At 41.7% G+C, this 17471-nt stretch overlaps 1 protein-coding gene across 1 annotated transcript in view; it reads right to left on the bottom strand.

The window, feature by feature from the left end:
• Positions 1 to 17471, bottom strand: part of LOC309556520 (uncharacterized protein) — a gene marked incomplete at both ends in the record, with an annotated part of 164343 nt that overhangs the window by 54116 nt on the left and 92756 nt on the right. Inside the window, one exon of the mRNA XM_082258969.1 lies at positions 16306 to 16936. Coding sequence (XP_082115095.1) covers positions 16306 to 16936 — 631 coding nt within the window. The remainder of the gene's footprint in view (positions 1 to 16305; positions 16937 to 17471) is intronic.

The following is a 17471-nucleotide window of genomic DNA, read 5'->3' as shown; positions in this document are numbered from 1 at the left end:
TTCCAACATGCCTCTTATTTAATACTGTGGACCATTTCCAAAATGGGTTTCTTTCAAGCTTATTTGTCCTGTGCTGGCAATTTAGGGCCTCAAGAAATTAGATGGGCAATCATTACATCAGAAATAATACATTTTCCAATAAATATATATATATATATATATATATATATATATATATATATATATATATATACATATGCACTGTATATATATATATATATATATATATATATATATATATATATATATATATACACACACCATAGTTTAAAGAGAGATTATTTATTTGTAGCATAACAGAAACTTTTTTCAACATTTTTAGTCGTTTACATAGCACAATTTTAAAAAAAAATTGTTATTAAATGCCACCAAAAGAACAATCTATGTGTCTACAAAAAATTATAAAAATTGAATCTGGGTACAGTGTTGCATGCTTGAGTAATTGTCATTCAAAGTGTTACACAGCTGAAATCTACAAATTGGCCTGGGCAGGAAGGGGTTCAAGGTGTCCGCTACTGAAGTGGTTAACAGCAACAATTTATTTTGTGACCCCTGTAGAGGAAAATACGGAATTTCACTATTGAACATCCAAACTATATACACATACACCATAAACTAGTTTTTTAAAAGTGAAAATCTGCAAGGCAACACAGAAAAGCAAAAACTTGTTTATATTGAAAATCCATAAGTTACAGTGTGGCTCCAGATTATTCATCTGTGAATTGGGATGCTCCATGCCACCCGTCACAGTTGGATGCTTGTTACAAATGTAATCTTAAATACTAACTCTTGGGATTTACTTCTAATTAACTTCACATAATTATATTACTATATACTTTCTCTGCTGGTATGAGGAAAAGGCTACGTTATCATACTGGAGTTCAAGCAGCATTTCTCCTGAAAATGTAAAGTACTGTAAACACTGCAGGTGGTAAAACATTATAATTCCACTTAAATTGAAAATACCCATATTAGACATTTATATCTAGTGTATAGCTTTATATCAGACACTTGTGGACATAATCAATACATTAATTCCTAACTGCTCCAATAATTTTTTTTCGTTTTAAAGAGGGGGGGGAGGGGGAGAGGTAGCATTTCTTTTAAGTTTTTATTTATTGTACGTCTGCCCTCCCATTGGGGAGATTTTCCTTCACTTCCTGTGAAGCTCAAGCATGAAATGGGGGTTAGAGGTCAGCAACACATGAAGACAGGGGCTGTAACAAAAACATTCTCAGAAGTTCTAACCCTTCCTCTTACTAAAAATGTGTTTTTGATTTTATCTGTGTCCCTGTTTAGTTTTCCCATTAATTCCTGTCCTGAGTGAAATAAAGATACATGATGCAATGTGCATATATCTTTAGTGTGTACAGTATATTTTGGGGTCTGGAGTGTGTTTGGGGTGCATGGTGCCATATGTAGAATGTATTTGTGGTATTTGCTATGGCTTGTAGATTGTATATGGGGTCAATATCATCTATGATTCTTATCCTTAAACTACTTTGCATATATATCTCACTGATCAGATGTATGAATTGGGGAGTAGGGGTGAAGTTGGTAAAATGGATACTTTATTTATTTACATTTACAACTGATCTACAACTTTTCAAATGCAATTTTTTTTTTGGGGGGGGGGGGGATACAATTGAATGAGTTTAAATGCACAAAAACACAATATAAAACCCAATTGTTTGGTAAGGTTTAGAAGATGATGTAACGTTGAGTAAATACATATGAAACATGTCACACTTTAAAACTGAGTACACTCGTGAAACAGCACCAAACTATGGTACCTAAAAATCTCCACAGGCGATGCTTTAAAAGCCTTTACAGGGTATCAGTATAGAGTTATACTGGAGGTCTTGTGTTCCAATTATTGCTCTTGCTATACCCTTCACGGCGATACCTCACATGTGTGGTGCAGAGACCATTAACATATGCGTGCGTGATGCGTGACCTATGTCTGCATTTCCCTTTGCGCGCAAGCACGGGGGGGTTCATGTTTTTATATTTTATTTTATTTAAAATTTATTTTTTACACTGTTCTATTTTATTTTTTTCATTTTTGGATCAACTTTATTGATTTAACTTTTTTTCTCACAAGGGATGAAAAACATCCATTGTGAGTGCATGGGATGTGTCAGGTCCTCTTCATGGAGAGCTCTGGGGTCTATTAGACCCCAGATCTCTCCTCTGACCCCCAAAGCAGCCAATCAGACACAGGTCAGTCAGTTTACCTGCTTTACTGGCTGCCACCCAGCTAGTAAACACAAAATCAAAACCAGAGGTGACAAAATACTCATTGCTTCCAGTTTCTTAGACCATAGAGATCATCAGAGACCTTCTGGTCCTCCATGATCTCTATAGAGTTGGCAGAACCCCTGGCTGCAATCCAGGGTTCCCAGGTGGGATGAACAAGCGAGGGAAAGTGGTGGAAGGCGGCAGGGGGACCCTCTCCCACCGCCTGTAAAACAATCCAGCAGTTAAATAAGCCACTAGCATTGCTTTTAAAAAAAAAGAGAATCACAGGCCAACAAAAAAATTATGGGGATAATGCCTGTAGCTGCAGGCATCATGCCACTATAACTGCTGCAACAAAAAAGACGTACAGAGATGTCCTTTGGTAGCAAGTGATTAAGGGGTGGCTTCATGATCTATATAAGGGACTTAACAATCATACTAGATAGGTTATTACTATATATGACCTATGGGTAGTGTTACCCGGAAGTTATGAGATTTAATTTACCTCAGACAATATTTGGGTTAAAAATGAGAGTTTCTTTGACTATGAATGAAAGCTTTAAAACAGCAATTATTTTATTAGTATATAGTCTGAAAGCCTAAATTAATTTACAACAATCTAACTATGGTACATACAACAAAATGGAAAATATTCCTAGTTTAAATGAACAAATATAGAGTATGATACTCATATATGAACACAGACACAAAGAGGACAAGCCATGTATACCTTAAGCATTCATAGTTACCCTTCACTTGAGTGTTTCATCCTGGTCTGCCATGCAAAACAGGAAGTCCCTCTCTTTCCACCTTTTCTAATATAGAACCCTATCACATAGACTTGTATAGGGCTATTCTGATTGGGTCAGCTATCCCGCCCTTTTCCTCCCTCTGGGTGTATTTCGTTCAGGATTGGAAAACTTCCCCCTCCCCTAGCTTAGCATAATTCAGCCTCTTGCTAACCACTCCTCTCTGTTAGGGGGGAGAACCTGTTAATTTACTTTGAAAATGAAAATTAAGATGCCAGGCTCATCTCCAGGGCCCATTGTCCAACCCTTCAACCGATAGTCAATCTTCATTGCATATCTTAATGAGAGTTCTTTGATATGGAGGATTGAAATAAGGGTGGACATGACATAGTCTATTCATCCCAGTTTCATTGGCCCCAGGAAGTCTGGCTCCCAGAAATGTAGTTACAGGGTGATACTATATAGCATATCATCAGGCTCCCTCCTGGCTAGCAGACAGTTCGTCCTCCAAACAGACTTATCATTTTATGTGTTTACATGTGAATAGCAGGCTGGCCTTTCAAATGGACTTGTTAAACTGGATTACTACTACTGACTGCAGACTGAAGTCACACAACTTCATATAATTGATAATCATATATCAACTCAATGTAAGATCAAAACTCAATATCTTATACATATATATTTACACCCATCTATATACAGTCTCTAATAGGGATTTATACATAACTCCTCCTCAGGCCACAGTAATGGAGATTACACATAAACTCATAAGGCAACAGGTAGCAACTGAAACAAATAGTCCCCAATGATATGTTTACTAAAACTACCACATTTATTTACAGAGCACTACCAAGTATTAGCATGTAATTCTGTGGCGATCGCAGGATTCTTTTTCCCCTCCTCTCCATGAGGCCATTTGTTGCAGGTCCACGCTCCATGGAGCTTCGCTTTCCAGCTTGATGTTTTTAATTAGTTGCACATGGCGTCCGGTAGTATGTGATATCCACTGATATATGCACAAGATGAAAAAACAGATGCTTTGGACATTAGCTGTTAGCTGTTTTTTCTGTGTTCACAGATAATTATGGGGTCTTGATTTTCCTGAAGAAACAGGCCTTGACCTGTCTTGAAAGAGAATGAATATGATGACCCCCTTCTGTGATAAAAAAAAAAAAACACACACAGATACCTGGCGCTACAACAAAATAATCAGAGGACCCAGAGGGACTGATTGATGAGGATGGCGGATAAATAAAAAACATATACAGTATATGTATATGGGGAATAGTCAAGTATCACAAGTCGGGGGTGCAGCTGTCCCAAACTCAACCCGAATGAGAAAATACCATAATCAACAAAAAAATGGGATAATTAGCAAGATCTGACGAAGTGAAAAATCTCTGAAACATGTAATCTCCATTGGTGTTTGGTTACTCCCCCCCCCCCAATTGGCTTGCATACTCTGGTGTTCCTGCGTGTTGACAGTGTTGACAGTGCTGCCTCCATGGTGTTGGGCTGTCTGGCATTGCCTTCCCTTGCATCCCCTGGCTTAGCCGCTGACTTCCTGTAACCCCACCCCCCAGCGCGGCTGAGGACCGATGAGTGGAGGTGACACTGGCGTGCTGTGACAGTGTGGTTGACTGATCAGCGGTGTTTGCATCTCCCTACGCTGCCGTTGCTGCGGATTCTCCCCCTTTGTGTGGATGCCATTCAGGTGATTGGCGTTCGCATCAAGCCTTGCCCTGCTCACAATCTGACATTGGGGTGTCATCTTCCCCAGGCAGCATTGGCTCCCACCTCAGGTACTGCACAACATCTTACCAACCCATGATGCTTTGAGCGCTTTTCCCTGCCATCTTATGACCAGGGTTTTTTTGTCAAGAATTTTAATAAACTAAGACATTGATCTTTTATTTCTCAGCCTAGTTGTCTCTGCTTGGGGAGTGCTAATTATCTCATTTTTTTGTTGATTGTGGCCCCTTCTGTGATATCCTATTTAGGGCTTATTGATTGTTTATATAGAAGAAAAATTATATACAGTGTATGCAACAAGACTGTGCTTATGTACATTGTGCAACAACTTTTTCTATACAGTAGCTGATTGGTGTGGTACCTCTAAAGTCCTGATTAGTTTCCTTTTTTCAAGGGATTTTCTGTTTTAGCCATATGACTGTGGAGGATGTGGTATCCGTAAATCCAAAGAGGAGGGGTGAGCAAGGTGTCCCCACTTCCCCATACTACTATATTTAATGTATCTGTGCATATCAAACTATTTGAGTGCTGTGAAATGTATGGATGCTTGTGTACTTTTTTGTGGACAACTAAAATAATAAGCAGTTTGTAAGACCTTTCCCTGAATAGAAAAATTGGGATATTGCTGCGCTAAAATGTAAAGATAAAACCATACATAAAATAAATGAAAGGTCAACAGACCAATTGAAAGCAGCCAGCAACTGATCTAGAATCAGAAATACCAGATCCGAATGGCACTGTAGAATGGAAATGGTGCAGCGCTAACAAAAATAAATATAATAAAATCCACAGTCCATACAAATGTTCAAAATGGATCAAATATAAAATGCAGTAAACAAAGTTCCTCAGAGAGTGCTCCAAAGAGAAGGGAAACTGTCCACCACTTCAAACTTGGAAAAAGCCCCGAGTGCAGGAACCGCCACCAAGATAATATATGGCCTCTTACCAATATGCAATGACCCCCATTACAAGGATCAAAGCCAGCCTGTGTAATCAAACCGGTGCCCAGAACGACATGTACCGATTCCTAATGCTCCCTCAGCAGCTCCAACCGGAACAAATGCACATAAGGAGGAAAGGGACAACTCCAATAGTGAAGTACGTTCACAGGTTTATTAGGTAAAAACAGAGTGGCAACTCACATTTGTATGAAGAAATCACAGCATGTCTCGGAGCTATACTCTCAGGAACTTCGTTTCCAACCAATAAAATGGCCGCCGTGTCTCCCTGCTGGCCTCAGCACGACGTACCGCAGGTTCCTCCTCCGACCGGTTTCGTCAACACGTGACGTCGTCAGGGGGTCACGACGACGTCACGTGTTGACGAAACTGGTCGGAGGAGGAACCTGCGGTACGTCGTGCTGAGGCCAGCAGGGAGACACGGCGGCCATTTTATTGGTTGGAAACAAAGTTCCTGAGAGTATAGCTCCGAGACATGCTGTGATTTCTTCATACAAATGTGAGTTGCCACTCTGCTTTTCCCTGAATAGGCCTACTTTCCTTGGAAATACTGTATATATCCTCTCTGTCCCTATCCAGCAATTGTCTCCATTAGTGATATGAGTGTACTGGTGAGAGCAACAGACCCCTGCTACTGTGCAGCTAAGAAATACAATATAATGGTTTGCTGTGTCCTGTCTTACTGGAACACAGTAAATTGCAGCTGCTACGGTGCAGCTAGGTCATGTTTGTGTGCAGGTTGCCAAACACCATCACCCCTGCTACATGCCAGCTACTAAGCACCTGATGGATGCTTGAAACTAAGCTATAACATTGAGGTGCCCTGTCAACCATGAAAGTGTACAGACATAGTACCAATATGAAGATAACCCTTTTTGGAAATAAAATGTTATGAATTTACATTTGCAGAGAAATGACCCGATTCACTGCAAATTCCAGGTAAAGTGTATAATTTACCGTATTATCCAGTAAAACAGTTCTTAATAATACATACATGCATGCATGTGCACAAAATCTAGAGTTGGGCATTAAAATCAAAGTAGGATTAGTTGTAAATTGCCTGTGTAGCCCTAGCCTCAGGGAAATTTAAAAACAATGTTTGATCCAAGCACTGGTATGCTGAATAGATGAAACTTTTAAATCAGTAAATTAGACCTTAATTTGCATCTGAAGTTAAAATGTTTTGTTCTATGTTTGGATAGAGTAAGGTAGGGTTAGAACCCCTGTCCGTGACAAATATTTGTTATTTATTCACCTTTTGGCCTATGGCCCCTTTCACACTGTAGAGTCCGTCGGTGCACTCCGTTTTTCTCAGCGGGGGATCGATCCGCCGATCTCCCGCTGAGCAGGCGGATGGCATCTCTGTCTCCACGCTGTGTGTGTCCCGGCTGTTGTCTATGGGGGAACCGGATGAGAACGGACCATCTGTCCGTTCTTATCTGATCCCATCCTATCCGATCTGCTGGACAGATGGAAAATAGGGTTTCTATCCGTCCAGATTTGACGGATCAGATCGGATCGGATGTCAGACATGTCTCCGCTGACATCCGATGCCCCATAGAGATGCATGGGGAATCCATTCAGATCCGCCCAAAAAAATGGACAGGCGGATCTGAACGGTCCGCCTGTGTGAAAGGGGCCTAAAGCTCAAATTAAATTTCAGTTTAATTCAGCTAAATATTTTCCAGGTGCATCAAAACAAAAGGTGTTTAAAGTCTTAGGCCCCTTTCACACGGGCTTTCCGATCAGGTCCGCCTGTCAGTTTTTCATGCGGATCTGATCGGATGCTCCATGTACCTCTATGGAGCAGCAAATGTCAGTGGTTACATCTCCACTGACACCCGCTGCTATCCAATCCAATCCTGTCCATGAAACCTGGACGGATGGAAACCCTATTTTCCATTGATCTGGAGGACCGGATCAGATGAAAACGGACAGGCGGTCCGTTTTCATCCGATCTCCCATAAAGGAGAGCGGGGATCTGACAGCTACGTCTCGGCAAAGTAAGCAGAGACGGGGCTGTCATCCACCTGCTTAGTGGGGATCGACGGATTGATCCCCGCTTAGAAAAATGGAGTCCGCCGGGCGCACCGCCCGTGTGAAAGGACCCTTAAAGTCATCAGAAACAAGCTTTGGTCTGAATAGAAAAGTGTGCTCCCTGCTGACCCTTGCTCTGTTCATGGAAGCCGTGGTCTCTCTTGCAACCTGCACAAGCTCTTGTACTCGGCCAACTGTAGAGCTCTAGTTCAACAGGGAACATGACAGAACTCTGTAGAGAGACTACTATTATTATACAGAGAGCAAGGATCCTTCTCTGTAGCATACTGACAGGAGACAGGCATTTTTTTTACCACGGTTTGGCTGCTTTATTAGGATAACAAACTCTAAATCCTAGTACACATGGGCCAAATGTCGGCCTGTGTGTATGGCAGCTGATCCGAGAGAAGCTGGCCATTCGGCCAACTTCTTTTGAAGGCTCATGACCGAAAAAGGTCTGCCGACTGTCTCCCGATTGGCAATCTCAGCCAATGGCTAAGAGCGCTGACCGGAGTGTTCTGGCGGGGGGGGGGCCTTCCCCCTGTAAAAACACAATAGCACAGCAGGAGAGATCACTGTACTAACATCAGATTGTTAGTACAGCAGCTCCGATCTGAGCTGTCAGGTTTTTTTTTTCGCTCAACCAGCTGGGCTAGTGGTGTGTACTAGGCTTAAGTCTTTGAAAACTTTTTTTTTTATGCATTTGAAATATATTTAGCTGATTTAAACTGTAAGTTCATTTGGGCTTTTGATAATCCATGTACTATTTGAGCCTAGTCTGTACAAGAGTGTTAGAATAAACTCAATATCAATTAAAAATGTAAATAGTTTAATACATTGTTTGCTGTGCATGAATGTTTACCTGTCAGTTCAGGTGATACTGTGTTACTTACTGTGCAAAAATTCTCCTTCCCATATTGTAATTGGTGTAGCAAACATTTCTAATTTTATTAAGAATGAGATCATGAGAACTGTAAATGTAATACTTTTTTAAAACAGTGTTGTAGCACCAATTAAATTAATAAAGATGTAAGTACTTTCAAACACACCATCGATGTGTTTCTAGCACATAAGAGGTGTCAGCATAACAAGTAAAAAAGTATGCAAGTAGTCGATGTGTACAATTAAAAAGTGAAAATAATGAATCAGTTTTAAATTACCTGAGGAAAAGTTAGAGTAAACACGCATGGCACAATAAGATTCCAGAGACTGGTTAAATTAGCATAGAATGGTATTATGAAGGGGCTTAGGTTTATACTGATGTAAGTAGAGGCAAAATGGTGTCAAATTGGCAATTGCCCAAATTAGTCCAAGTGGACTGGAAAATATCTGGTTGTCCAAGGCTAAATATAATATAATATATCCACAGGCCATTGGCTGCAAGCACTGATCGAATGTTGTTTTTCCAGCATGACGATTCAACAAAAGCCGTCTGTTAAGGCCCGTACACACGTACCGATCGTCGTCATACAAACGTCGGCGGACGAAAAATCTGCCGATTGTACGCGTGTTAGTATGGTGCCTCCGACAGCTGTCTGCGCACAATCCGCGGACAAAAGTCTTTCTTGCAAACATGAAAATTTTTGTCTGCGGACACCAGAACGGACGATTGTTCGCCTGTCAGTACACAATTCGGCCGACACACAGCTACAAATCCCAACACGCATGATCAAACCAAATGAGTTCCCGGAAGAATTTTCTCTAGTAAACTCATAATTTTATTCAGAAAGAACTTTCGGCTCGCGGCAGTCCAAGAAATAGGTGAAATGCGGAGCACATGCTCATCTTGATAAATGTGAGAAGAAGGAAGATGCTGCTCATAATGCCATACTTTTCTAATCAAAAGGCATGTGTTCTGTTATGATGAAGATAATGTTTGTCTATTCTATCTGTTCTATCAAATTTTATAATTAAATAATTTGAACTCTTCACCATTATTATTTTGTAAACAGCAAAGATCTAACTATTGATATGACCCTTTATTCTTGTCTGAATTAATGTCTAAAACATATTTTTCAGGTTATGCACAATATTAAACATGTTAACAAATTCAGATAGGCCATTTTTTATTTTCATTTTCTTTATTTTTTGTATCTCAGCAAAAAAAACCAAAGAAAACATTAATACTTTCCGTATAACTAAACATAAAAAAGGTCCATTTGGACAAAATTAAACTAGAAACTGGCAAACAGGGGTAAAATAAATAATAGGGGGTTACAAAAATTAAAGTTGCTGGTAACTGAAATCAGGTTGCCATGAGGGCAGGTTTGGATCATGCTGGCCATATTGCCACTGGCCATGTGGCATTTGGCGAGGTGGTGGGTGTTGTGTAGGTGGAGGTGGAGGTGGAGGGCACGGGTGCTCCTGGCATGCATGGCTGTGCTCATTAAGGATCCCGTTTTCAGCCTTTTGCAGCACATCGAGGATAATTTTTCTGGCATACTGACACTGCCTGAGGTCCACCTTATCCAAAATTTTTGCCGTCATGTTGCTGAAGGACTCATTGGCCTCCGGTTTCCGACGTAGGGCTATGGTGGCCTCCTGGATAAATTCGTCTGTGATATCATCCACGTGCTTCCTCTTTTGCCTCCGTTTGGCAGGAGGAGGTGGTGGTGGAAATAGTTCCACAGGCTCCTCAGGCTCCGCAGGCTCCCCAGGCTCCTGGCTGCAACCTGGCTCCTCCTCAGTGACACTTCCCTGTTGATGAAATGAACAATTGATTAGAATGTTATAGTGTATATAAAAAGTCATGTTTGTTATATTATTGTGAACAAATAGCAGACTTTACATACAGTGGCGTATCTAGGGTCTCCAGTGCCCTTGTTGAGGAGCTGTATTTGGCAACAACCCCCCCCCCCAAGATCAATGTAAAACTGTAACCCACCCCCCCCCAAAAAAAAAATTAAAGGGCATTAAAAGTTTCTAATTTGCCCCTTGTTTGCCCAGTGTAGAGCTCTCTAGTGGGCAATCATTGTCTCAGGTGTGAAAAAGAAAGAGAGGGTTGAGAGCTAGAGAGAGGGAGAGAAAGAGGGGGTGTGAGAGAGAGAGGAGGGGGTTGCAGAGAGAGAGGGGCCTGAACTAGCAGAGGGCTTGATGTAGGGCATTGAGGGTGAAGCAGTGCAGGGAAACAGGAATAAGGAAGCCACCTGCCTTGCTGACCCAGAGTGAGAGACCAGAGACATGGAAGCAAGGATGGATGGATCATTTGCAGGAGCTGTTAGTTTTGTATTAAAAAAGGTTGAGCCAGAGGAATGCTGAGGCTACAGCAGTGTTTGTTAGGACCAGAGGTGTGCTGGGGATGCAGCAGTGTTTGTAAGACCAGAGGTGTGCTGGGGATGCAGTGAGAGGCAGTCTCAGTCTCCTGGTCTTTTGGCTCAGCTGCTCTCAATGTTTTACACCTGCATGAAGCAGCTCTCAATGTTTTACACCTGCATGAAGCTGCTCTCAATGTTTTACACCTGCATGAATCCGCCTGCAAACTGGGGGTTCTGGGGTGTGCAGGCTGAGTGGATTGTTAAAATAAACACTAAAACAATGCCAATGTTTTTGTGACCCACCCCCCTTGGCCTGCGCCCCTGGCGGTTGCCTGTCATGCCAACCCCTTGCTATGCCCGTTTACATAAAGGGTCAATTATGGTTTAGCTTATAATTTTGTTACATGATTACATTTTAGCAGACAATATATTGTGAAATGCCATACCTGAGTAAAACTCTCTTCCAGGAAATCCTCATCCTGGCTTGGATCAACTGACACTGAGCCCTCTGCCGAAGTCGAAGGCAGCGTAGAAATTGACGGCCTGGATTCCAAGGTGTCTGCCAGGAACCGCAGGTTATCAAAGTACCACAGCCGTGGTACATGTACATTCCGTGCACCTGCTCCAGACTGGGTGGAATCTTCTATTTTCTTTACCTCCCGCCTGTAGGCAGTGCGAATGCTGTTTATTTTTTTGCGTATATAATTAAAATTTGCCCCAGGACAGACGGGCTTGTAGAAGGCCACCAAATGTTCCATGGCCTGTTTTTTTAGTTTCTTATTTTTATATTCTGCCGACTTCACTTGCCACAAACACGGCAGTTGCCTGTACTCATCAATGAAACTGATGAGAAAGTTGTGGGTGGTGTAATTGTCCACCATATTGCAGGACAGTATATGCCTGCAAGACACAACACAACACAAAACATATTAAAATAGCATGTATTTTGGCACATAATAAAGATATTCCTAATAAAAGCTGTATAGGGCCCAAAACACACACTTTCTATTAAAAGAGTCGTACCTTTGTTTGTGGGGAAAAGTCGTGATTCGCCGCTCGATCGTGCTCCAACCCTCGATATGTCCGCTAGCGAATCGTCGGCCGAACGAACTTGCGTCCTTTAAATACAGCGCAGGCGTCAACTCCTCCTCCAGTGGCGGGCTTGTGCAGGGGTGTGTACGTGCCGAAGATCAGGCCTACATGCGACACTCACACCTGAAGCAGTGGAAAAATCTTGTAATCAAGAATAATGTCTCAACAATCTGGGAGCTCAATTAGTGTGGGCCGAAGTGATTGGGCCACCAGAAAATCAAGGGCTACACCCATGTCAAAGCCAGAAATGGTGGAGATGGTCTCCATTTTAGAAAAAATGGACTATGATGGCAAGTTGGCAAATTACGATCGGCCCAATGTCAGGAAAGATGGCATCATGGATAAGGTGGTGGCCTGTTTGGTAAAAAAATTCGGTGTGGAGCGATCGAAAGATCAAATTAGGAAACGGTGGTCCGACCTGAAACACCGTGAGCAGGATCAGCTTTCCCAAATCCATCGGATTTTGAAAAAAAGTAAGTTTTATTTATTTATTTTTTTTTTTAATCATGCAATATGTTTTTTATAATTTGGTGTATGTTGTATTAACATGTCTAGATTATAATGTCTATGTAAAAAGTTAGATTACTCATTTTAGTTGTCATGTCGTGATTAGATCGATCTATTATTGATGTTTTAGTATATGACATTAAAAGTCAGGAAGCCATAGTTAAAAATATATGTATTGTGTTGCAACGAACGTTCTTTCCTGCACGAATCTTCTCAGCAAACATTCCTATTAATCACAGATTATTATTCAAACCTTTAAATAGGAGAAAAACGTAAACTCCGTGCCAAACAATGGGAAAGGAGGAGGAGAGGTTTGGCAGCTCCATCGGCAGTTGTGGAAGAAGAGGAGGACATGGGCCCAGATGGTGGCACAGATTCGACTAAAGGTAATTGGTTCCTATGCACTGTCAAACATTAATGTACCATATTTTTCGTAGATAACCATGTACATGTCTTCATATTTGTTACTGAAAGAGCTATCAAGCAGGGCACCATGTCCTAACAAATGTACCTCTTGTGACTTTTATGATATGGCCAATGTTTTGTATTATGTAGATGAAGACATTATGCCTGAGGTTATTCTGGTGGAGCCAACAAGTGACCAGACACCAGAACAACAAGAAGGTTGGTAGTCACAGATTTTTGTGTAGTGGGATCATAGAAATATGTGTATTTGCAATGATTGTTTAACCTTATATTCCTATATTCCCTTACAAATTTACATTGCAGATGTTGCATCATGCCAGGATGTGGCATCCCCAGCCAGCTCAGAACCCAGATCTCCTGGCAACTTGCCAAGCAGCGTGGAAGCCACTTCCCAAAATCTTGAGGATCCCGGACCAAGTGTCCAAGAGCCAATTGTGTGCCCACGTAGGTTTTTTCAGAATGATTTTTATCAGTGTTATTTTTAGCCTCCAATTTACAACACTAGTTCCCTATGGGAGCCTCTTTATTTGAATGGAAGTCGCACCGTAAGTCGGATCAGGATGCTCTGACTTGCGGGGCCACTTGCGTTGTGAAGATTTTTGAGGGGGAACTACACCAAAAAATTGAAGAACCCACCGTGGGTGTCCCCCCAAGTTCACAACCAGGCCTTTTGTGTGTGGTATTGAGTTTGAGGGTATGCCCACAACAAAAAAAACAGCGTGGGTTACCCCCAAAACCCCTACCAGACCCTTATACAAGCATGCAGCTTGTCAGGCCAGGAAAGAGAACGAGCAAGCGGAACAAACACCCCCTGGACCACAGCAGGACACATGCCCTCAACATGGGGGGGTTTTGTTGCTTTGGGCCAGGGGGCCTCTGCACCGCACACCCAAAAGCACCTTACTCCCATGTAGAGGAGGACAAGAGCCTCATCCCCACAACCCTGTCTGGTGGTTTTGGGGGGTCATGCGGCCAGGGGGTTCCTAGGACTTTGGAAGCAACCTTCAACAAAGGGTGGCCCCCAGATCCCGGACACCAATCACTGTGTGAATGGGTATGGGGTACATAGTACCCCTACACATTAACCACATAAATGGAAGTGTATGTGAATAACGACAGGAGACGTTTATGAAATGTTCTTAAATATCTTCATCCGGTCTTCTCCACTCTGCTCTTTGGATCTTCTCCTCTCCACTCTTCTGCTGTGCAATCTTCTGCTCTTATGTTGTCTGCTCTTTTGCCCTAGGTTCTGCTTCTTCCTCCTGTCCTCATCTGATGCTGTTGCCGTGCATTCTTCCCGTCTCTGGTCTCTGCAGCTTAATATATATACATTACGACCATGCCCTCACAATGACGTCATCAGGCGTTCACACCCCTAATGAATATATAGTAAGCTCAGGAGACCGGCAGAATCATCAGCAACAGGATCAGAGGAGGACAGGAGGAAGAAGAAGAGCCTAGGGCAAAAGAGCATAAGAACAGGGTAGGTATTAACTCGAGAGTAATTAAAAATAACCTGGACACCAAATGTTTCTCTATTATGACCTCATGTAGGTGATTCACATTGACTCAGTTGTATATTTTTTTACAGATCATGATTTACCTACTTGCACTTTAGCAAAACTAACCCGTGAGGCACTCCAATGTTGCTCAGACCTCGAGCAAATCAAGGAAACAGCAACGGCATTGCAATCAAAAATGCGAGATTTTGTCGACATGATTGCCAAATTTTAAAAATTTTTAAAGACATTTTTTATGTTTTTATTGGTTCCTTTTCTTACAAAAGTTTTTTAATATTTTATGATATCTTGATGGCACTCAGTTGTTAAGAGTGTACCCACGTTTGGGAAAAAAACTTGAAAACACCCTAACCCTAACCCAACCCTGTGAATGTTTTGAAAAAAAAATTTTGTACATTCAACAATGTGTGTTCCATTCTTTATTTGACTTTCGTTGGGGGGGTCGAGATCTAAAGCTGTGTAAAGAAGCATTACATGTATGATGGCTGTCCTATTCCCACATTTACATGTTAATGAAAGCATTTTGGACACTGCCATATGCGAGTTGCTGGAGGTGTCAATGAAATGTTAAAGATCCCAACCGTTTATACGCATATCACAGTGCGATCTGACATTTCATACAGGATTGGATCATACAAGTGTGAACGACTGTGCAATCCTATCCTGATGCAGCTGAATAAATGCATCATGTGCGACTTTTGTGCGAGTGTAGTGCGAATTGAGACATACACTTTGTATGGCTACATTCACACTGAACACGCACACAAGTCGCACATGACCCTTTATTTCTGATGTATCAGGATTGGATGGCACAGTTCTTCAGACTTGTGTAATACAATCCTGTGGAAAAAGTAAGTGGTGGGTCACCCTTATGCGATGCAGGAAGGATGCAAAGTCGCAGACTTCCCACATTGCATAAGTGTGACTCAACACTCAAGGTACTAGCAGTCCTAGGATTCAATATGGCATTGATATTGGCAGTGTAGGGAGATCAGTGTAATCTATAGTGTATTGCTTGTTCGTTGCTCTAGTTCACTTTCCATTACTTATATATATAACACTTTGAGATGAACAATGATCAAGTTTCACATAACACTGACATATCCTAACATTGGTGGGCAGTGAGAAGGATGTCATAAATGAACACAACATAACAGGTGTAGGTACGTTGTTAATACCCTAATGTATTATATTAAATATATACTATGGGCAACTTCTGGACAAGAACCACCAATGTAAGGTGACATTAGATGAACCTTGGGTGTGACCTAGTTCTCAATGTGACAGGGTTTGTGTAAATTTTGTGGGGTGCAGAAGGCCCTTGTATTTACACCACTGGCTCAAAAATAACACATGGCCATCATCACTTTGGATCAGCTGGTGAGAGACTACAGTAAAGAAACACACTGATGAATGTATTAACCCTTCCAAAGTCACACATATATAACACATGATTAACCCAAATAATTGTGTTTGGCATATGTGCCCAAATGATTAGAATCCACAATACTGAATCATTGCAATTTTTTTTTAATGTGTTGAAAAATAATATATCTCTGACATTTATCGTGTGTGTCCAATCTTTAACAAGATTAATGGGTGTGTGACAGTGATTGCTGCCAGGACACAGCTCCTCTCCCCAGGAAATAGTCCAGATATTCCTGGCGGATCTGACGGGCCCTGTGTGATGCCAATGCTGACCGTCCAACTTCCATTGACGTCATGGACTCCACTTGGTTAGAAGGTTGGGCCTCTCCACTTGTACCTGGCATAGCAGGGTCAGTATCCAGTTGCTGCAATACATAATTTTGTGCATTCCTGCGTAGGAAGTTGTGCAAAATGCAGCAACACAAGACCACATTATCCACTTTGTAAAGTGCCAGGTTTATGGACGTCAGGAATATCCGGAACCGGTTGGCCATTATCCCGAAGGCATTCTCCACAACTCTGCGAGCTCTGGACAACCGGTAGTTGTAAATCCTTTGGTCTGGGGTGAGGTTCCTCTGAGGGTAGGGCTTCATGAGATGCTCCCCAAGCGCAAAAGCCTCATCTGCGATAAACACAAAGCTCATACCCTCAACAGTTTGCTCCCTGGATGGCAGGTTCAGAGTGCCGTTCTTTAGACGACGAGCGAACTCCGTCTGATCAATAACTCCCCCATCCGAATTGCGGCCATTTTTGCCAATATCCAAAAAAATAAACTCATAGTTTGCATTAACTATGGCTAGCATGACTATACTAAAAAAACCTTTAGAATTATAATAAAATGTGCCGGAATTCGGAGGGGGGACAATGCGGACGTGCTTCCCATCAATAGCACCCCCACAATTGGGAAAATTCCACTTCTCCAGAAATTGATCAGAAATCTCCAGCCATTGCTCTGCGTTTGAAGGAAACTGTGGGGAAAAAATAAAAAAAAAAAAATTAGTGCTTGAGCACATCACATTATTAATTACACACACAGTTGTCTGTTAAATGCTTATGCAACTTGCTAAAAAAATAAACAACAGGAAGGCAAAGGTTTGGATATGGGGATGTAACATCTACATACATTTATTTTCAACCTCCTATTGTTCTTATATTGTAAAGGGCCATACACACTAGAAGATTCTCTGAAGACTTTTTCGTGCAGATTTACCTTTTCTATGTAGTGCAAGGACCTACCAGATTGCATAGGATTTGAAAGTGTTTGTTGGACCTCATATTATTTGGTTTTGGTAAATCGGAAGGATAAATTGTTCTGACAATCTTCTAGTGTGTATGGCCAGTGGCGGAGCTAGACTTTTAAAACAGGGGTGGCAAAGGGGTGGCAAGGTATTATTTTGGGGGGTCAATATACATGCGTGTGTGTGTGTGTGTGTATATATATATATACAGTGGGTACGGAAAGTATTCAGACCCCCTTACATTTTTCACTCTTTGTTATATTGC

This window comes from Pelophylax lessonae, assembly GCF_965119305.1.
Source record: "Pelophylax lessonae genome assembly, chromosome: 5".
Taxonomy (NCBI): domain Eukaryota; kingdom Metazoa; phylum Chordata; class Amphibia; order Anura; family Ranidae; genus Pelophylax; species Pelophylax lessonae.
The sequence above is the reverse complement of the archived record's forward strand: the minus strand, read 5'-3'. Positions and strand labels throughout refer to the sequence as shown.